The sequence below is a fragment of the Giraffa tippelskirchi genome, chromosome 7 (assembly GCF_054371585.1).
Source record: "Giraffa tippelskirchi isolate mGirTip1 chromosome 7, T2T-mGirTip1v1.2.pri, whole genome shotgun sequence".
Taxonomy (NCBI): Eukaryota; Metazoa; Chordata; class Mammalia; order Artiodactyla; family Giraffidae; genus Giraffa; species Giraffa tippelskirchi.
This window is the reverse complement of record NC_137281.1, coordinates 79,093,705-79,115,956: the sequence shown is the minus strand read 5'-3', so window position 1 is coordinate 79,115,956 and position 22,252 is coordinate 79,093,705. Positions and strand designations below refer to the sequence as shown.

Here is a 22,252-nt window from a genome sequence, read left to right as displayed (position 1 = left end):
TTAAATACATGAGGCATTACTGTATTTGAAATGTATCTAGGCCATTATGTGGTAAAAAGACTTTTCCTACTTAACCTGAGCCCCTGATCCCCCTTTATAACATTGCTTCTGTGAGCCCTAATGTCCTGAATTCCCAACAGCCCTTTTACGAATAGAATTTGAGAAGATCACATATTTGCAGTTGGACACTCTACTAAAACATGCAGTGTTTTGAAGTAAGTTCCAAAAAAGAAATTAGCGAACATTAAATTTCTAACTTATTTATGTCCATCTTGAGACTTTCCTAATTGAGTATATGCAATATGATTTTTATGAAGTTGTAATCCGTGTATACATATAGTCCTATGACCTGCTTTACTCAATTGCTGATACTTGATATAAATATTTCTGATATTGACATATGTCATTTATTTATAACTATATGATATTTCACTGTGTGACTAGACTGTAGTTGTCTTAATAATAGAGTGGCAGCAGCAAGAGCAGGTCTATATATCTGTAAACATTTTATTTCTGAGCACAGAAATGTTTTCTTCATACTGATTCTCAATTCATAATTGTAAAGAGCTTTTTGTTTTCTCTGTTTTTTTTCCATTTTGACTTTCATACAGTTTCATGAGATAATGCCAGCTGTCATACATATCCTTTTTTATTATTATTTATTTTATTTATTTATTTTTGGCTGCCCTGGGTCTTCGTTGCAGTACATGGACTTTCTCTAGTTGCGATGAGCTCAGTAGTTGCAGCGCATGGGCTTAGTCGCCCTTGGGCATGTGGAATCTTCCCAGACCAGGGATGAAACCCATGTCCTTCTGCGTTGGCAGGAGGATTCTTTAACACTAGAACCACCAGGGAAGCCCCCTGTCATACATATTCTTTAATTTTGTTCTTTTCCTTCATATTTAAAACACTGTTGCTGGTGTGTCTATGAGTACTGCTGAAGCAGTTGGTTGCTTTTGCCATGCTTAATGATTTCCAGCTTTGTCTAGTTTGGACTATAACTTTACTAGCCCTTTCATTGTATATTTTGCATTCAGTTTTTTTAATGAGGACATCAAGCAAAGAGATAACTCAGCAAACGCTTGCCCAAACACTGCTGTATTGAGTAGGATAGTGATGGTGCCCCCCAAAATGGTTGATTGTCAAAAAACACCACAAGACAACTAGAAATGTTCTAGAAATATTCTTTAATAAATTAAGTGTTGGAGAGATCATGTAGGAATGTTTGTTATTTTAAGTTGTATGACATTTGAAAATCTTCAACTCAAGGGCTACTGGAATTTAATATTTTATTTTATTTTTACTAGAGATAACTTACGATGGTCCTTGATTTACGGCCATTTAATGGGTGATTCTGGGAGTGGTTCTCACAGAGAGCGAAGCTGCTTGCTTCCCTCCCACTGATGTCCCTGCAGATTTGCCCTTACCTCAAATGGGGTTTGTCTTCACTTATTTCTAGCAAGTTTGGTTAAAATTACCAAACTTTGATGAAATTTAAATCAAATTTATTAAATCAAATTTCATCAAATTTACTTTGATGAAAAGTAAAGAATCTGCCTGCAATACAGGAGACCAGGTTTGATCCCTGTATTGGAAAGATCCCCCCGGAGAAGGGAATGGCAACCCACTCCAGTATTATTGCCTGGAGAATTCCTTGGACAGAGGAGCCTGACAGGTCCACAAAGTTACAAATAGTCAGACATGACTGAGCGACTAACACACACACACGCGCGATGAAAAAAACACATTTTTTTCCATGACATACAAGACCTAATCATGTTTGTTTTCTGCAGCATTTCTCTATCTATAGCTTTCTGTTTGCATTCAGATTGGGAATACCGGGATCGCTTTCATCATGCCTACAGTGGTGGTAATGGACGTATCCCTTTCCATGACCCGACCTGTGTCTGTCGAGGGGTCCGAGGAATATCAGCGCAAGCACCTGGCAGCCCATGGTTTGACAATGCTGTTTGAGCACATGGCCACAAATTACAAGCTTGAGTTTACAGCTCTGGTGGTTTTTTCATCCCTCTGGGAGTTGATGGTTCCCTTCACAAGAGATTATAACACCCTACAGGTACAAAAAGGAATGAGTTATTATATGTACAGGACCCAAATTTATAGGAAGGAAAACAGTGTTATCATACTGCACTGAATATTTATAACTGGAATTGCTTAACGATAAGTCTCTGAGTATACTATTCTGAATATAACTATAAAATAAGGATTGTAACCAGTTGGCCCTCAGCCTTTGGTATAGCTCTGAGTTAGAGCTGTGAGTTGTTGCCGTAGTCACTTCTCTTGGTTTTCTGAAATTCTCTGTGGGAGGGGAGCATCTCAGGATGTAGTGCCCTGTTCCCTAAGGTTCAGGATCTTTAGGTTCAACACTACTATTTTCTACTTTTCTATAAACTTGAGGTGAAAAATAGCCCTTCCTTACAAAAACCTTCATTCTAGAGTAATTCAGGAGTATATTTCCTCCCCAACAAATAGCCAAGAAGATTTACATATGCCAAGAAATCCTCATTTTAAAACTTTGATTGATTAGTGTTATCTTCCAAAGGTTTGTCTGTGATATGCCAAAGAATTTACTTTCTGGCAACATCTCTAAATTATTAATATTTCCAACAATGCCTCGCGCAGTTCCTTGCGGATAGGGAGCAGCAGTCTGTTTGTGGAACTGAACAATTTAATAATTGCTAGGCAGTTTAGAAATTCAGGATCAGTGTAGTTTGCTTTTTAAATATAAGTAATAAAATTTTGTTAAATCACTTATTATCTCACTTTTTTTTAAAGTGACTCAAAGTTGTTTTTTTTTAATTGCATCAGATTTCTTATAAGTGAGTAAACTAAGGATCTTGGATGTTTAGTAGTTCTGAAATGTAAAGAGTTGCTATATAGATAGTGTAGAGTGATGGTTAAGACCAGGAGTCTTAGAGTCTGACTGACTGGGTTCAGATCTAGATTCTGCCACTTGGTCATAAGACCTGGGAAAGTTACCTAATCATTTTGTACCTTAGTTTCCTTACTTTAAAAATAGGTTCGTCATCTACACCTTATAGGATGTTATCATGATTAAATGCATGTAAAATGCCTAAGATGGTGATAGTATTCAGTAAATTTTGCATTATTTTTGTGATGTGCTTAAACATTTTTCATTTGAACTGTTCTGTCAAGATCACTTACAAAGATATGAATGATGGGCTATTCAGTCTCACCTGATGAGAGGACAAAATAAAGGAAAGCTCTTTTTTATCATCCTTTACAGTTGTGGAAGTCTGTTTTACCAGTTTTCTTTAAGAAAGTGTACTTTGGGCTCTCAGAAATGCAATGTCCCCTGTGTGACATTCATGCTTTGAACAGTTTATGTTTTTTTTCTAGTAACAATGAACAATTTTATCTTTCATTCAATCAGGAAGCACTAAGTAATATGGATGATTATGATAAAACTTGCTTGGAGTCTGCATTAGTTGGTGTTTGCAATATCGTTCAGCAAGAATGGGGTGGTGCAATTCCTTGTCAGGTAAAAGATTAATTCTTTTTCTTTGCCCTAAGTTAAAAGCATTAACCACTGAGGTGCTTCAGTTTACTTCAGGCTCTGACACAGCATGCATTGTAATTTCCACAAACAATCTTATATGCTATTGGTATCTTTTTAAAAGAAGACACCAAATCAACACCAGTATACTCAGAAAGCAGTGCAATTATGCCTTAAGGAAAGCATCCTCCTAGTAAATTGACTTATTGAAAGATAGTATTATTTGTATAAAATACAGAGGACTCGCAGTGGAATTTTAGAACACTATCTGGAAGGGGTGATTATAATTCTGAGTGATAGAATTGTAAACATCTGTACAATATAGTCTGTCTGCATTATTCCAGTATAGCATTTATTCAGCACACTTTTAACCTTCTCAACTATTGACTCGTCTAAAAAGTGAGGTGTATCAATGTCATAAAATTGGTTGCCCTTTCTTTCGAGTCCACAATAGGTCTACATTAGCATCAAATCTGAGCAGAGTTGTAGCAATTGAACATTTGCATAAACGGGTACTTTGAGAAGTGGTTTATTTTAAAGGAGAAAACAGTAAAGTTGCTACAAGGAAAATCATAATAGTCTACAACAGGAGTCAGGAAACTTTATTTTAGTCTTTGCAGGTCTGTGGCAGCTCCTCAGCTCTGTTGTAGCACAGAAACAGCCATAGATAATAAGTAAATAAATGAGTGTGGCTCTGTTCCAGTAAACTTTGCTTATGGAAATAGTCAGTGGACCATAGTATATGATTTTTTACTATAGGGTAAAATACAGAATTCCTCAGTAGTGTCAGTAGCATCAGTGATATTTGTTTTTTAAATAAATATAAGATTGTAGCTGCCTACAATCTACAGTCTACCCCAATCTATAATTGGGGTAAGGAAAGATTAGGAGTTGACCTAAGTAAAGCATGAAAGAATATGAGAAGTGATGGAACTGGTCTGTATCTTGATTGTAAAAGTGGTTACATCACTGAATGCACTTGTTGGAACTCATAGAACTATATACAAATAAGGGTGAATTTTATTGCATGTAAATTGTATCTCAGTAAACCCAGCTTTTTTTTTTAGCTTTTTTCTCTTTTCTTACTGTAAAACCATCCTGTTTATAGAGTATGAAGTCATGAGTTGGTGAAGACCCTGAGCTACTACAATAAGGTTAAAAATCAGATCACTTTAGTGGACACTTGCTAAAAAAAGCCAATAAATACGTTTTATTTCTTTTCAGAAATAAAATTCTTTGGCGCCTTACTTCATAAACATTATTTGATACATTACAGACTACCTAACTTCCTAACTATAATGAAAACTAAAGTTTTGTTGTTAATACCCTCTGAACGAAAGCTAGCAGATAACACAGTTTCATTTGCTACTTCTTCAGTGTTTGAAGAAACTCATAAAGTATGTAAGAGCCAGACCTTGTGCACCATGCAGACTTCTGCCTTTTAATGTTTTCTTCTTCCTTCGCAAAAAGGAGGAATCTGAATTTGAGATATACTGTACCCTGAGGGCAAGGAGCTGGGTCTGGATCCACTTAGACTTGCTTGGTGAGTTTTGGGGTGAACCAGGTCCAAAACACAGTGGAAATTATCAGTGATTGTTTTTATAATCAGTTACTATCAAATGGATTTGTTTTAATATGGAATATTTTTAGCCAAATTTTTAGAAAGCTGGACTATGTCTTCATTAGCTGAGTAAAGTCTGTTTCATTTGGACATTACAAAAAATATTTCATTATCACACAGCATCTGAAAGAGCTAGTGGCAGAAATAAATCATTAGATAGCAGCTGTTGGTACCTGGAAGAGGGATATGCCTTGCCTGCCTTCCCAAGAGATGACATCTCTCCAGGGGACCTCTATTAAGCATTCTTGGGCTTTAGAAGTAAGTGCCAGTCTTGACAGGCTTCCCAGGTGGCTCAGTGGTAAAGAATCCTCCTGCCAATGCAGAAGACCTGGGTTCGATCCCTGGGTGGGGAAGATCCCCTGGAGGAGGAAATGGCGACTCACTTCAGTGTTCTTGCCTGGAGAATCCCATGGACAGGGGAGCTTGGCAGGCTACAGTCCTTGGTGTCGCAAAGAGTCAAATATAAGAATACGCATGCATGCACATGTGAATCTTGGCGCGTCACATGGTACAACCACCTAATACTGCCTTACTGGCCTGTTATTGTCAAGTTACTAGACTAGGTTAGAGAGCAAAAACAATCCTCCTCTGGATTGCTTGCAAAGTCCACCCTGCACAGGATCACTTGGAAGCAATGAGAAAAATGAAAATGATCTGTAACTAACCTCTATTGTTAGTATGTTTTGAAGTCTTTTAAAAATTATAGGTTGATTAAGAATGCATTTCAGGACTTCCCAGGTGGTGCAGTTGGTAAAGAATCCACCTGCCAATGTAGGAGACATAAGAGATGTGGGTTCAATCCCTAGGTCTGAAAGATCCCCTGGAAGAGGGAATGGCAACCCACTCCAGTGTTCTTGCCTGGAAAATTGCATGGACAGAGAAACCTGGCAGGTTACAGTCCGTGGGGTCACAAAGAGTCTAACACGACTGAGCACACATACACACTGGTAGTACAGTGGATAAAAATTCACCTGCCAGTGCAGGGGACACAGGTTCAATCCCTGGTCTGGGAAGATCCCACATGCCATTGAGCAACCAGTCCCACGTGCCACAACTACTGAAGCACTCACACCTAGAACCTGTGCTCTGCAACAAGAGAAGCCCCTGCTCACTGCAACTAGAGAAAGCCCTCACAGCAACAAAGACCCAGCGCAGCCAATAAATAAATAATTTGTTTTTAAATAATGCTTTTTAAAAGTCTTGTCTATGTATGGTAAATAAATACATGCTTATAAATACATGTTTAAAGCAGTTGTCATTTTAGTTGACCGGGGTAGATAAAGTTTTTCATCTTTGAAAATAAAGTGTCATGAATCAGTCTTCAGACTTCTGTGCTGATACCTCCTAGGGACACAAATAAATCCTTATGCCATTTTTGACAGCAACACCTTAAGTGCCAACTCGTCATCTGAGACGTAGGGTTCTAGTTTTAATACAGTTAAGTAAGAATTGGTTATGAGTGGTTTTGTCCTTTTTTTTAAGTGTTCACAGGTAGGTGCTTTTCTTTAAAGGTTTATTTAGGTAAAATATAGTAAAATGCATAGATCTTAAATGTACAGTTTATTGAGTTTTAACAAATGTATACACCTATGTAACTGCTCTTCCAGTTAAGATATAGAACATTTCCATTACCCTACAGTTTCCTCATGCCCCTTCCTACCCAGTATCACCCTACATTCCCTATTTGATTTATCTTAGTTTTGTTTTACCTGTTCTAGAACTTCACATATATATATGTATAGAATCATACAATGTGTCTGTCATCTTTCACTTGACAAAATGTTATTGAGATTTATTCACATCTTTGCTTGTATCCCTGCAGAGATTTATTCACATCTTTGCTTGTATCCCTGCAGAGGTACATTTTTCAGTGCAAATGGAATTTGGGCGAAATGAAAACATTTTCAAATGAGACTGCCTTAAATAAATATGTTATTTCATGGACAAAGCTCCTCTTATTCTTTGCAAACAGGTTGTTCTGGTGACAGATGGCTGTCTTGGCATCGGTAGAGGGTCTCTGCGGCACTCCTTGGCTACTCACAACCAACGCAGCGAGAACAACAGGTTTCCACTACCTTTTCCTTTTCCATCTAAGTTGTACATCATGTGCATGGCGAATCTGGAAGAGGTAATGCTTTGTACTAAGTTCTTTTTAGTTTGACTAGATATGTTTTGGGACTCAGTTTATTTTTTTAATATATTCCACTAATATTGCATTACGTATACAGGCATGCCTCAGAGATATTGCAGGATATTCCAGACCACCACCACAAAGTGGGAATTGCAGTGAAGCTGGAATCACAATAAAGCGATTTGCATTAATTTCTTGCTTTCCCAGTGCATATAAAAGTTTTGCTTATACTTTACTGTAGTCTGTTAAGTATACAATAGCATTAAGTCTAAAAAAAACAATCTACATACCTTATTTTTAAAATATTTTATTGCCAAAGAATGCTAACCATGATCTGAGCCTTCAGCGAGTTATAATCTTTATGCTTGTGGAGGGTTTGAAATATTGGGAGAATTACCAGAATGTGACACAGAGACAAAGTGAGTAAATGCTATTGGAAAGATGGGGCCAATAAAATTGCTTGACACCGGTTAGCCACAAACCTTCAATTTGTTTAAAAGAAAAAAAGGCAGTATCTGCAAAGCTCAATAAATGAGGTATGCCTGTACTATCACATCAACCTGCATTGTTTCAGGTGGGACTGATTACTAATTATATTTGAAAAGACTTTCTGTCTCAAATGCTATCTGAAAGCACAGTGTTGCCCCATCTCAAGAGACATGGCAGGAGTTGTTATCCATCCTACTTCCCACAAAGATCCTTCACATGCTGAAGAGTCAAAATGTTCTTTTTGGTGTTCAGTGTTTCCCTCAGTTAGGAATTCTTAACATCCATTACAGTAGGAATGTTGATAGAAGTATGCTTTTTTTTTTGTAAAGTAACATTATTCTGATGAATGTTTTATTAAACTCCACTTCCTGATTTTCCCATGTAGTTTGGAAAGTTATTTAATTTTTCTTCATCTCAGGTTTTCTATCTGTAAAATGTAGATAATGATGTTTTTTACCAAAAGATATTAGAAACATCTGGAATGGAAGATGGTCTGTGAATACCAGCTGCAGTCACCTCTGAATCATTGCCAAGCTACTTGACATGAAATAGCTCTACTGGTATAATTTCCTATAACATTCCTCTTTGGTAACTCTGAGTCAAAATTGTTTTCCTTCTCACACTGATTTAAAAAAAAAATCATCTCCCTTATGTGACCTTGGTGTGTTGATAATAATGTCTCATTTTATGCCACTTTAAAAGGGTCATTTTGCTTTCTAGCTTCAGAGCACTGATTCCTTGGATTGCCTTGAACGTCTTATAGATTTAAACAATGGTGAAGGGCAGATTTTTACTATTGATGGTCCCCTGTGCTTGAAAAATGTACAGTCTATGTTTGGGTGAGTATACACATTGAACTTTTTTGCCTTCTTACAATCTATTATTATAATTTGATAGCAAACAATAATATCTAGTTTACTATTTCTAATTGTGTCATTTCATTTTCCCCAAGTTACACATTTTTTCAGATATTATGACTGGTAGTAGTGACTTTTAAAAGTTTACTCCCTTTTAAATTAAGCATATCTAAATCTATAATGCCTGTAGGTACCGACTTCCTTACATTGACAGCAATTTCAGATATGAACTTGCTTTTGGGATTTTCAGAATTGAAATTTCCTCACCAAAAATATCAGATTTTGTTCTGTTTCACGAATGGTTAGATCATAGCTTTGGAATAAACTTGAAGGGAAAACAAACTTGACATCTTAAAAAAAATTTACTTGGAAAAAAGTACCTGTGTCATACTACTCTTACTATAACAAATAATCATCATATTCTAGAAAGCTGATAGATCTGGCATATACACCTTTCCATGCTGTTCTCAAGTGCGGCCACCTAACTGCTGACGTGCAAGTCTTCCCCAGGCCAGAACCTTTTGTAATAGATGAGGAAATTGATCCTATCCCTAAAGTCATTAATACAGGTAACTTTTTTCTTTAAAAAAAAACTTCCTCCTTATTACTTCTGTTATCCTTACTTTCTTCTAACTTCTGATTTTCCTCTCCTCTCTCCAGAAGGGCTGAAGAGAAATATATACTCAGTATACTTTAGATGGGAGGGTGCATCACCTAAGGGTTGGCAGATGAGTGGTCTTCCGTGGTGAGGTCATGAGTTAATCTCTGGCCCTAGATGATTATAACCACAAATTACTAGAGTTGGAAACCAGAACCAAATTCACTAGCATTGAAATCCTTGAGGTAGTTCTTTAATAGATAGTAAGACTGACTAGCATCATTATTAAGGTCATGTATGAAGAGCTAGCTTCTAGACTCATTTCATTCTTAAATGTATAGATTTTAAGGAGTTTTTGAGGGAAAGGCTGTGCACAAGCTCTTTTATTTTCTGTTCCCGGCTGTCTGAAAGTAGGGCATCTGTCTCTTTCATTGCAACTAGACAGCAATGTGCCAAATGGTTTGCTGCCTTCAAACCAGTTAGACTCCCATCTTTTTTTGGATGAGGAACTTTGAATAGATCTTTTCTTCCAAGAAGCACTTTACTTTCTATGTATCAGATTTCACAAGCACAGTGTTTAGGTGGGGAAATCAAATATGACTGAGAAGGTTATTGGAAGTTTCTCTGTGCTAATTCATTTGTTAATCAGCTAAAGAAGGTAATGACACCAAAAGTCCAGAGAATCAGATTTCCTGATTATTCAATATAAGAAGTATGGTATACTCACCATGATCCTGACTTTTTTAAAAAATTGTTTTGAGAGTGAGTAAAATATGAAGGCTTCTTCCAATGAAAAATAATGAGTGACTTTGTTTTTCTTCTTAACAGTTTTTAGTGTTTTCTAAGTTTTTATACTAATATCTATGTCATCAGAAAGAAACTTTTAGAGTGTACTTTGGGTTTCAACTTTTTTTTTTTACTAATTTTAAACTTTCAAAAAATACTTTTGGTCTTTAATACAGTTTCTATAAAGCAAAGAAATCATTGCCATATGTAGACTGCAATCCTGGTTTTGTAGAAAATGTATTTCATCCTCTTGGGGAAAACATTTTGAATGCAATAGCCTTGCTCTCCAAATACAGGCTGCTTTCAGTTGTCGTGGAAATATTTGTGTATGGCGCCCCCTGGTGACCAGAACATCCCTTTACTATACAGAGAGACAACCATTAAGCTTTTGCCTTGGCTGGGGACCTAGCCTCATAAAAAGTTTAGCTGATTTGTCATAAAACTTAAGTCCATTAAATAGACAGATATCCTTATTTTCTTAGTTACTTGAAATGCAAAGTGCTAGAGTCATTCAGAAAAACTTCTAATAACCTTCCTAGTCATCATATTTGAATTCCCCAACTAAACACACAGTGTTTATGAAATCTAGTATGTAGAAAATAATGTACTTTCCCATAAGATGAATTAACTCATTTTTTAATTTTTATTGGAGTATAATTGCTTTACAATGTTGTGTTAGTTTCTGCTGTACAGCAAAGTGAATCAGATATATATATATATCTGCTATACACACACACGCACACACACACACACACTCTCTCTCTCTTTCTCTCTCTCTCTCTCTCTCTCTCTCTCTCTCTCTCTCTCTCTCTCTCTCTCCCTCTCTCCCCCTCCCTCCCTCCCTCCCTCTCCTCTTTTTGGATTTCCTTTCCATTTGGGTCACCACAGAGCATTGAGTAGAGTTCCCTGTGCTATACAGTAGCTTCTCATTAGTTATCTATTTTGTGTACAGTCTCAATGTATGTATGTATCAGTTCCAGTCTCCCAGTTCTTCCCACCCCCAATTCCCCCTTTGGTAACTGTAAGTTTGTTTTGTACATCTGTGACTCTATTTCTGCTTGCAAATAAGTTCATCTATGACATTTTTCTAGATTCCACATGTGAGCAACATTATATGATATTTGTCTTTCTCTTTCTGACTTACTTCACTCCGTGTAACAATCTCTAGGTCCATCCATATTGCTACAGATGGCATTATTCCATTCCTTTGTATGGCTGAGTAATATTCCATTGCATTTATGTACCACATCTTCTTTATCCATTCCTCTGTCAATGGACATTTCCATGTCCTGGCTAAGTAGTGCTGCAGTGAACATCAGGGTGCGTGCAACCTTTCAAATTGTGGTTTTCTCCAGATACATGCCCAGGATTGGAGTTGCTGGGTCATGTGGTAGCTCTATTTTTAGTTTTTAAGGAACTTCCATACTGTTCTCCATAGTAGCTGTACCAATTTACATTCCCACCAACAATGTAGGAGGGTTTCCTTCTTTCCACATCATCTCCAGCATTTATTGTTTGTAACGAATTAATTCTATGTTGATTCCTTCTTTTCAGATTTGGAAATAGTGGGATTTATTGATATAGCAGATATTTCAAGTCCCCCAGTTCTGTCCAGACATCTGGTCCTACCTATAGCACTTAACAAAGGTGAGTTCTCTTCTTATTCCAGTGATACATATGAAGTATCTTATCTAAAGTTATTCTTAAATGTTGGATAGTAGAATAGCCCATTTTGAAGAGTTTTGGGGAAAGGAGTATTTACTGGATTGGATTTTTTAAAAATGGAATGTTGCCTAATATATTAAAAACTAATTCTGCTGCTTTATAACTGTGGAAAGCATTTGACATATATTTATTGTGTGCTGCTTTGTTAATTTACAGTGGAAATCCTCTTTAGAGATGAGAATGCTCGCTTAGTTCCTCATCTTGGGCTCTGTCTTTCCCTGTGGGATCATTCTGGGGAAACCAAAGCAGCCCTTAGAAGGTTGCCTGATGAATGTGGAATGTAGCTTCATAACAGGAGAAACTGCACCTGTTCTCTACTGACACTTAGCACATAGCATATACTCAGTAAATACTGTTGAATGAATGAATGGATCCAGGCGCTTGTGAGGCCACGTTACTTCAGAATATACATCTCCAGCAACTATAGTTACAGCTCCTGAGTTCAGCATCTCTCTGGAGAATGTTAGTCTCTAGCACTTTAAACTTCTCTTTTCTCCGTTTTAGGCTGACCATCTCCTTTATGTTCCTAACTTTCTCCAAGAAATGTATGCAGTGAATCAGGTTTCCCCCTACTGAGTTATGATCACATTCCCTTTACTCACTGTTATTTCAGTTGGAGTTTTGGGTATTCCATAATCTTCCATCACATAGACAAAAAATCTTTGATATGTTCTCATAGATGACTGGTTGTGATCATTGTGTTTATACTTTACCTTATTGTTATTGATAGTGATAACAACCAGGTTTCCCTTATTTCTAAGGTCCTGGGTGAATTGTGCACACCCGTATAAATTGCCAGGAAAGAAAGTGAGCAAAATAAAGAGTTCGTATAGGAGAACAGTGGAAAGAAAAGTATGGGAAGGCAAAATGGAGCTGTGTTGTAAGGTGCTATTGACTATCAAGCCAGGCAGATTCTTCCTATTGAATTAGAAAGTCTTTGAATCAGCTCGAGTAAACAGATAGTTCCAGAAGGAAATTACTTGGAGGAAGGTGCATTCATCTGTCGGCAGAGTATGTGAGAGAACCTGGAGTTGGAGAAGCGAGTCAAGAGGCTCATGGAGTAGTCATTGTTCTTTGGGGTATCCCATCCACTTGCTGCCTGAAGGCTGTCAGTTGAGAACACTCCTGACATCTCTCAACCTCTGTTTCTGTTTCAGTGGTGCCTAAAATTCCCAGAGAGCATCTAGCTTAGTGTTCTAGTAGAAACTATGGAAAGCTGATATTTTTGTGTAACAGTTTTGCTGAAATATAATTCATCTACCATATACTTCACTCATTTAAAGGATACAATTCAGTAGTGTTTAGTGTATTTACCAGAGAAGGCAATGGCACCCCACTCCAGTACTCTTGCCTGGGAAACCCCATGGATGGAGGAGCCTGATAGGCTGCAGCCTATGGGGTCGCACAGAGTTTGACAACTGAGCGATTTCACTTTCACTTTTCACTTTCATGCAATGGAGGAGGAAATGGCAACCCACTCCAGTGTTCTTGCCTGGAGAATCCCAGGGACGGAGGAGCCTGATGGGCTGCCGTCTGTGGGGTTGCACAGAGTCGGACATGACTGACGCTACTTAACAGCAGCAGCAGCAGTGTATTTACAGAGTTATGCAACCATAACCACAGTTTTTGAATCAGAATTTTAGAATTTTCACTACCTCAAAAAGAAACCTTTTAGCTATCAATCCCTAACCTTCCATCTCTCTTAGCTTCAGGTAATCACTGATATCCTTTCTATCTGTATAGATTTGCTTATTCTGGATGTTTCCTATAAATGGAATTCATATAACATGTGAAAACTAATTTTTATGTGGACATAGGAAAACCAGAATATGAGTTTTTCTTCCTTGTTATAATATTCCTTTATAATTCCGTGTACTCTCCTTCCAAGGTTAGAAGCAGCCAAGAGTACAGTTGGGGTTTGGGGTCTTTCTAGCTAATATCAGTCTGACTGGTTTTCTCTCTTTTCACAGAAGGTGATGAGGTGGGTACTGGTATAACTGATGACAATGAAGATGAAAATTCAGCCAATCAGATTGCAGGCAAAATCCCCAACTTTTGTGTCCTTCTTCATGGCAGCCTAAAAGTGGAAGGAATGGTGGCGATAGTTCAGTTAGGGTAAGAACCTTTTTTACCTTTTGTTGAGTGAAAGGGAGAATCAGTTTACAAAGTGAAGTATTTCCCAGATTTTTCTGAAAGAATAGGAAGGATCTCGTCACTCTTTTTCTCTTCCTGCCATCTCCTTCCCACCTACTGTCACCGTCTGCACTTTTCTTTAAAGCATCCACATAAGTACAGAGTGAGTCTTTTAATTATATTGCTGTTATATTTTTTTAGATGATGATGAGCATTTTTTATTTCTTTTTTAAAATTTATTTATTTTTAATTGGAGGATACTTCATCAACATGAATCACTCATAGGTGTATACATATGTCGCCTCCCTAATAAAGCATTTTTTACATTGATTTTTTTTTTTTTTTTTTTACTTTTTATTTTGTGTTGGAGTAAGCTGATTAACAATGTTGTGATAGTTGCAGGTGAACAACAGAGGAACTCAACCATACATATGTATGTATCCATTCTCTCCCAAACTCTGCTCCCATCCAGGCTGCCACATAACATTAAGCAGAGTTCCCTGTGCTGTACAGTAGATCCTTATATTGCCTTTATATTATATCTCTTCTCAGTTTTCCTCTTTTCTGTCCTATCTAGGAAACCTGGAGTCAGTTAAAGCACTGCTGCCAACTTGTTACAGGATCTTAGGCAGTACGCACAGACTCCTTAGCTATAAAATGAAAAAAGAGGTTGATAATATTGAACATTTTACCATGTGCCAGATACTCCTCTAGGCACTTTACATATGTTAACTCATTTAATCCCTCGTACTATCCAAGAGGTATCAGTATTAGCCCCTGTTGCCTTAGATGAGGAAACTGAGACTTAGAGAGCAAGTCATGGTACTTGCTTAAGGTCACACAGATATTGAATAAAAGAGTCAGGATTTTTATCCTTGTGTTGTGACTCTAGCCCATACTCATAACCACTGTGCCATATTGCTTCTCTATAAGGAATGCCCCTCTAGCATGGACTTTGGATGTAGTCTCAAAATCTGCAGAACCACCTGATTCCTTTTTGAGAATACCTGTTTGTTAGAGAAGAGGTGACTGGTCATCCTCTGGCCATCAACTGAGATTAACTGGTAGAGAAGATCAAGAGTTGTTAAGAATACCTAGAGGAAGCATGGCTCCATTTCTGCTTGAGTTAAAATTAGCTGATCCAAAAAGACAAATGCAATTCCTATTAAGTATCCGTGTACTAGATTCTTGGTACTCAAGTTACTTGTACTGATTCTGAATACAAGAATCACCTGAGGCCCTTTGAGAAGTGTGAACAGAGCTGGGTGATGGCTTTATGCACTATGTAGAAGGGCTTCTCTGTGTGGTATTTCTGTGAATGATTCAGAGGTGACTGAAAAGACCTATAGGTCACAGCTCTTACCTCCTCACCACGCCTGCAGCTATCTGCTGCCCTCGTGATTCTCTTTTTCTCTTTTAAGACTGCTTTTGATTTCTGTATCTACATAACTAAATAATAATTCATATATCCTAGGAATGGTAATATTAGGGGGCAATAGTATGCATTTGTAGGTTTAGGATTTGGCTTTAATAAAAGTAATGCACCTAATTTCAGAGCTGAAAGCCATGTCTCTTCGAGAGAAAAACACAGAGTAGAATTATTTAACTTGACCGTCCCAGGCTTACAGGTGTTCTGATCGTCCGTCTTCTCTCCATCTAGTCCTGAATGGCATGGAATGCTCTACTCTCAAGCTGACAGCAAGAAGAAATCAAACCTCATGATGTCTCTCTTTGAGCCTGGCCCGGAACCTCTCCCATGGCTAGGGAAAATGATGCAGTTGGGTCCAATTTCAGGTATACCCCAGATCAGATTTTAATTATCCTGACTTTGTTTTCTCTTTACTGTTCTGAATGGCTCTCTCTGTGAGTCAGAGGGTGTGTGATTTCCCTTATGAGTGCCCTGTGGTTCCTAATGCTGGATGTGTACATGGAGAGTCCCAAGAGGGTTTAATGTTTGGACTTGTAACATTACAGCTCAGGGGAAACAAACTTTCTTTAGTGTACTATTTTTAACCCAGGTACCCCTAGACATTCTTAGATAATTTAATCCCAATCCTTCTGGAAACTGTTTTCCCCTTAGTTTTCCTCACATTGCATTCACCTGGTACTTATCTTTTTCCTTGGCAACTTCTTTCTCTTGTCATCCTGTCTTTTCTTCCTCTTGCCTCATGATTTCCCAGGGTGGTGTTCTTTGCCTTCTATTCTTGGGTTATTATTCTCTCTTGTTTATTTCATCAGCTGTTTTGGCTTCAGACTCTCAACATATCTCTAACTCTGGTCCTGCTCGATCTCTCCCTGAATCTTACACCCACTTGGACCTCTCCACCTGGATATTCTGTCACAGTCCTCAGGTCAGCATGTTTGTGGCAGAAACCATCATCTCTCCCTCTCTCCCCCATAAACCATTTCTTCTTCTGATTTTTCTACTCCTTCTGATTGAGGTCTTTGTACTCCTAGTACTCAGGCTCCAACCTGTAGTGTCTCTCTGGACTCATTTGGGCCCATTTCAATTTTAGGAACATCTACCAAGCAGCCTATTCTGTGCCAGGTCTGCAGGCTGGAAGAGTCAGCAGAAGTTACTCAAAGACTAGTGGAAAGTGGAATAATAAACCGAAACTGGCATGAGATCAGAGTCGGCCTGAAGTAGGGGATGGTCAGCTCTTCCTCGAGGACTTGGGCATATCTCCACAGAGGAGAGATACCAATACTGAGTTTTGAAGAAAAAGAGCAATTTGCTCCAAATAGAGCACCTCTAGAAAAGAAAGAAGCTGGACCACAAAGTGGGAGGGTGGAGGTGGGAAGGCCAGACAGTAGGTTAGAGGTTGGCAGTGGGACAGCAGGGCAGGCCTCATCTGAGACTTTATTCTACAGATACGGGGAGGCCACTGAAGGAGAGAAATATGATCAGATCCTTCTGGCTATGATAACAGTGGAGATACCAGTTAGGTGACTATGTATTCTAAGTACTGGTACTTTCTGGAGTTGTGCAGTGTGGCTGAAATCCAAGTGAGAAATAATAAATTTTGCATTTAGAAAGAAAACTCTGTGGAGTATGGATTTGAAAAGGCATAGGCATCTTGCTGTTAGAAGTCTCGTGTGCCAGTCCTGGAGATATCAAGATGAGACGCAGAACAAGGCCAGTGACTGGGAAAAAGAGGATACAATCCATGCAAAGATATTTCAAAGGTGCTCAATATTTAGATACAAGAATAAAGGAAACAGAAGAGTTGAGAATGATCCCAGGCTTCTGACTGGGGCTGCAGGGTAAAAGGTGGTACTGATAATGGAAACAGAATAGTAGATTTGGGAAGAACATCTCTTGTGCATGTTTATGCCTGTGAGATTTAGGTGAAGGTACTTATAGACAATTCCTGTAAGAATCTGGAGCTCAGGAGAGAGGACAGAATTGAAAATACTATTTTTAGTTATAAACGTATCAGTGATCTTTAAAATGGTGAGAATGAGAGAGATTGCTAGGGCAATAGTCCACAAATTTGAGTTTTGGTATACAAAAGTAAACCTGGAGAACTTGTTTTAAAATTCTGTTTCCTGGTCCCCACCTGCAGAGATTCTGATTCAGTAGGTCTGGATTCAAGATTGAGAACTTGCAGTTTTAATATTACCTAATTGATTACAATATAGGTCAATAACCACACTTTAAGAAGCCCTAGCCTCAGGAAAGTATATACATTTAGGGGAAAAGGACCAGACCCCTAGAAAGGACCAACTGCTAGAGGCAGTGGAAATGGTACCAGTAAAGGAAAATGAGAAGGAAGAGGCAGACAAAAGAAAAAGGATATCACAGAAGCCAAGAGAATAAAGAGATTCAAGAAGGAAGTACAGTGTCTCATGAGCACGTGTAAGTCATGGCCTACAGTGTCCTGCACACATGTGCATGCATGTCAGTTAAGGTTTGAAGGATACCTTTTGCCATTGATGCCTAGAGATTTTGATGGAATATAGGCCCTAGAAGCTAGGCCAAGAGTCAGCAAACTTTTCCAGCAAAGGGCCATATAATAAATGTTTTACATTTTATATGGTTTCTGTCATAACTACTGAACTCTGGCATCATAGCACAATACATAAACCATTTAAAATATAAAAAACCATTCTTAACTCAGAAACACGCAGCCAACCATAGTTTGCCAACTCTTGAGCTAGGTTCCAGGGGCTGGGATTTTAAAGGTCACACAGGAACAGGAGATAAGACTGAACTGAAATCTCTTGAGTAAAGCAGGGAGTGGGGAAGGTCTACCCTCTCAGTGAGAGGACAACAAAAAAATTCTATTCATCGTTTCTACATACTTTTTACATATAAAGAAACCTAAACGTCTCCTGTGAGACGTGGAAGCCCAAGTCCTGCACCATGTGGCTCAACCGTGCCCATTCCCTAACCAAACAGTGTAAACACTGGAGCTGAAGCAACGAAACCCGTGGTGCATCCTCCAGAAGCTAATGTAATGGCTCTGTAGAAACTTCTCTACAACCCAGGGGAAAAATGAAAGTGAAAGGTGGTCAGTCATGTCCAACACTTTGCAACCCCGTGGACTATACAGTCCATGGAATTCTCCAGACCAGAATACTGGAGTGGGTAGCCTTTCTCTTCTCCAGGGGATCTTCCCACCCCAGGGATCGAACCCAGGTCTCCTGCATTGCAGGCAGATTCTTTGTGGCTCTTCCCAGCTGAGCCACAAGGGAAGCCCTACTGCAGAAAAAAACAGTCCTCCCTGAAGATGTGTTTATGATTTGAAAAAAAAAAAGTTGTAAAATCATGTGAAGGTCTTTGATTTGAAGGAAGAACAATAGGAGGATTAGCACCTTGAGGACTTAATCTGAAAGAGACTGTACAATGAGTATTTTAAATGATTAAAGAGTGAGTATTTTAGATGATTAAATAGTTTTAGGGAAGAATAGAAACCAAGAGGAAAGAAGAGGACACTATGAATCAAGAGTCATTTGATCTTGACAGGTAAGAGATTGGTGGCTTTGTAAGAATCAGTTTTGGCAAATGATTAGCCAGGAGACAGGCTGAGGAATGAATTAGAGATGAAATGAAAATGATGAGTTTGACCACAAGAGGACAGAAATCAGACAGTTAATTGTAAGAGAACCTGGGTGTGTGTGTGTGTATGTGTAAAAAGAGATTCCTCACCCCCTTTACCTGTTCTCTGTGTAGCATTCCTACATTCATTCTGCCCTTTGATTCTCAGGGCTCTTGCCTTGTTCTGGGTTTCTTTACCTTTTACTTAGATCAAATCAGTTCAGTTCAGTTGCTCAGTCATGTCCAACTCATTGTGACCCCAAGCCTGACAGCACGCCAGGCTTCCCTGTCCATCACCAACTCCTGGAGCTTGCTCAAACTCACGTCCATCGAGTTGGTGATGCCATCCAACCATCTCATCCTCTGTCGTCCCCTTCTCCTCCCGCCTGCAATCTTTCCCAGCTTCATGGTCTTTTCTAATAAGTCAGTTCTTCGCATCAGGTGGCCAAAATATTGGAACTTCAGCTTCAGCATCAGTCCTTCCAATAAATATTCAGGACTGATTTCTTTTAGGATTGACTGGTCTGATCTCCTTGCAGTCCAAGGGACTCTCAAGAGTCTTCTCCAACACCGCAGTTCAAAAGCATCAATTCTTCAATGCTCTGCTTTCTTTATAGTCCAACTCTCACATCCATACGTGACTACTGGAAAAACCATAGCTTTGACTAGATGGACCTTTGTTGGCAAAGTAATGTCTCTGCTTTTTAATATGCTGTCTATGTTGGTCATAGCTTTTCTTCCAAGGATCAAGCGTCTTTTAATTTCATGGCTGCAAGTCACCATCTGCAGTGATTTTGGAGCCCAAGAAAATAAAGTCTGTCAGTGATTACATTGTTTCCCCATCTATTTGCCATGAAGTGATGGGACTGGATGCCATGATCTTCGTTTTTTGAATGCTGAGTTTTAAGGCAACTTTTTCACTCTCCTCTTTCACGTTCATCAAGAGGCTTTTCAGTTCCTCTTTGCTTTTTGGCATAAAGGTGGTGTCATCTGCATATCTGAGGTTATTGATACTTCTCTCAGTAATCTTGATTCTAGCTTGTGCTTCATCCAGCCTGGCATTTCACATGATGTACTCTCCATATAAGTTAAATAAGCAGGGTGACAATATACAGCCTTGAGTACTCCTTTTCCTATCTGGAACCAGTCCGTTGTTCCATGTCTGGTTCTAACTGTTGCTTCTTGACCTGCATACAGATTTCTCAGAAAGCAGATCACTTGGATCAGAGGTCAGCTAATGATGGCCTACAAGCCAAATTAACCCACTGCTTGTTTTGTAAATATAGTTTTATTGTTAAGTTTTATTACAGAGTCTCTCATTCATTTACATATCTATGGCTACTCTCCTGCTTCAGTGGCAGAATTGAGCAGTTACAACAGAGACCATATAATCCACAAAGCCTGAAATATTTACATCTGATACTTAACCTAAACTATTGTGATAGTTTTCACCACTGCTGCCTGTCCATAATCTAAGGTAGTAGCATTCACATTCCTTCCTGATCTGGCTGCCAACCTAGCAATGCTTGGCTTATTGTGCATATTCTTAAATCAGATGGAACTGCTTTTTTCCTCAGCCCTATATTCATGTTTTTTTTCTCCCTCTGTCTGTTCTTTTCAATGAGGATAGTAAGAACTAACATCTATTGAATTTAACTTTGTGCCAGGCACTGTGCTAGACAAAATGAAATGGGTCATCTTATTTAACTCTCAGAACAGTCCTAGGAAATTGGGATTGTCATTATGGTAACAAGTAGTAAGTAACAACAAAACCTATCTTAGATAGTTGTTGAGAGAAGTTTCTAAGGAAATGAGTACCTGACACACAGTAGGCACATTTGAATGGTAGATCTTGCAGTTTTAATTATGTTTTTTTAATCAAAGGAAAGCATGCAGAATAGTTCTGTTGATACCTACCCCCTTCTACTCCTAATTCTGTTCCTACAGATAACCATTCTCAAATTTTAATTTTTTATTCTGATATTTTACTTACATTTCTAAATAATTTAAGTATATAGCTATTTCTTGACTTTTTTTTTTAATGCCATTTTTTTACTTTTCAAGGAAAACTACTTAGCTCTTCTCTTACTACTACCATCCCTGCCACCTGTTCACCCGAGAAGCACATTTTTCCCTTCCTCAGTCCTTGCAATGTGGTTATAGTGTTCTTGGTGGTTCAGTCAGTTTTCTGTCCTTGCTAGGTCAAGTCAGTATTATTCACTGCTAAGCCATGTGCTGTACAGTGTGACATTTCCTTTGTATGGCAACTCTTTGTGTCCTACCCCAGATACTACCTTTTTTTTTTTATTAGATATTTCTTTTTTCTAGCAGGTAAGATAAATGTATTCTGACTAACTGTAATTGAAAGGAGAGCTCTATAGAGAAGACACCAACGTTCCTCATAGAATCCAGGAGAGAGCTTGGCAGCCAGGCTAGGGAGGAGGCTAGCAACAGATGAGTGTAGCCCTCACTCTGAGCTCTCTCGTGGCCTTCCTCTACCTTTTTTTTTTCCCTTGTTTTTCTTTGCTCTTTTCCACGTACCTATCACTAATTCCTGCCTAAGCAAAATACATCCTTTACGTATTTTGTTGTCACTTTCCTTTTTTCCTGAGAGTCATCTCCCTTCCTTTTGTTTCATGAATGGACTGGTTATTCTCTAGGCCCATCGCATAGTTGTCATCCCAAGTCTTCCCTTCACATCTCTCCTGTGACTCTCCTGTTTGATGAATCCTCCTGAGGAAAGGGCACATGGGAAGTAAACATTTGAAATCTCACATATGTGGAAATGTCTATATTTCACCCCTTATACTCTGCTGATATAGTATGGTTGAATATTGAGTTCTAGGTTAGGAACCATTTTCCCTGAGAGTATTGAAGCCTCACTCTGTTGCCTCTTCTGGCTTCCAGGGTTGCTCCTGAGAGTCTAGTACCATGCTGACTGTCAGAGCTTTGACCCTGATCTCTATTTCTTCTGTGTACCTTAAGGCTCTTCCAGTGTCCCTAGCATTCTAGATGTTCAGAATCATGTACCTTGGTTTTGGTCTCTTATTCATTGTGCTGGACTCAATGCTTCCATCTGGCAATTAATGTTCTTGAGTCCTGGAAGCACAAATTTGTCTTTGATTTCTTCCATTTGTATTCTTTGTTCTCTTTTCCTAGAAGATGTGTTTATAGTATTTGTGTGCATGTGTATAATTTTCTTATCATCTCCTACCCATATTTTTCATTTTTTGAAATTTTTTGTTCTACTTTCTGTAAGTTATCTTCAATCTTACCTTGCAACCAATATTTTAAAAAATTTTCTACTCTCATATTTATTATTTCTAAGATCTC

General features: G+C 38.4%; 1 protein-coding gene across 14 annotated transcripts in view; it reads left to right on the top strand.

Moving 5' to 3' along the window:
- INTS14 (integrator complex subunit 14) overlaps positions 1-22,252 on the top strand; it is a 37,356-nt gene that overhangs the window by 2,606 nt on the left and 12,498 nt on the right. For 5 of the 14 annotated variants that reach the window (XR_014060516.1, XR_014060515.1, XM_081513826.1 and 2 more), the window contains exons 2-9: positions 1,829-2,077; positions 3,416-3,523; positions 7,132-7,287; positions 8,500-8,618; positions 9,063-9,205; positions 11,575-11,667; positions 13,716-13,860; positions 15,539-15,672. Coding sequence is in view for 12 of the 14 variants with exons in the window: in XM_081513826.1 (XP_081369952.1) it covers positions 1,856-2,077; positions 3,416-3,523; positions 7,132-7,287; positions 8,500-8,618; positions 9,063-9,205; positions 11,575-11,667; positions 13,716-13,860; positions 15,539-15,672 (1,120 nt within the window). In the remaining 2 variants the exon portion in view is untranslated. Of the gene's footprint in view, positions 1-140; positions 216-1,793; positions 2,078-3,415; positions 3,524-7,131; positions 7,288-8,499; positions 8,619-9,062; positions 9,206-11,574; positions 11,668-13,715; positions 13,861-15,538; positions 15,673-16,394; positions 17,638-22,252 lie in introns of those variants that run through there. The other 9 variants (XM_081513831.1, XM_081513830.1, XM_081513829.1 and 6 more) reach the window with 5 other exon arrangements.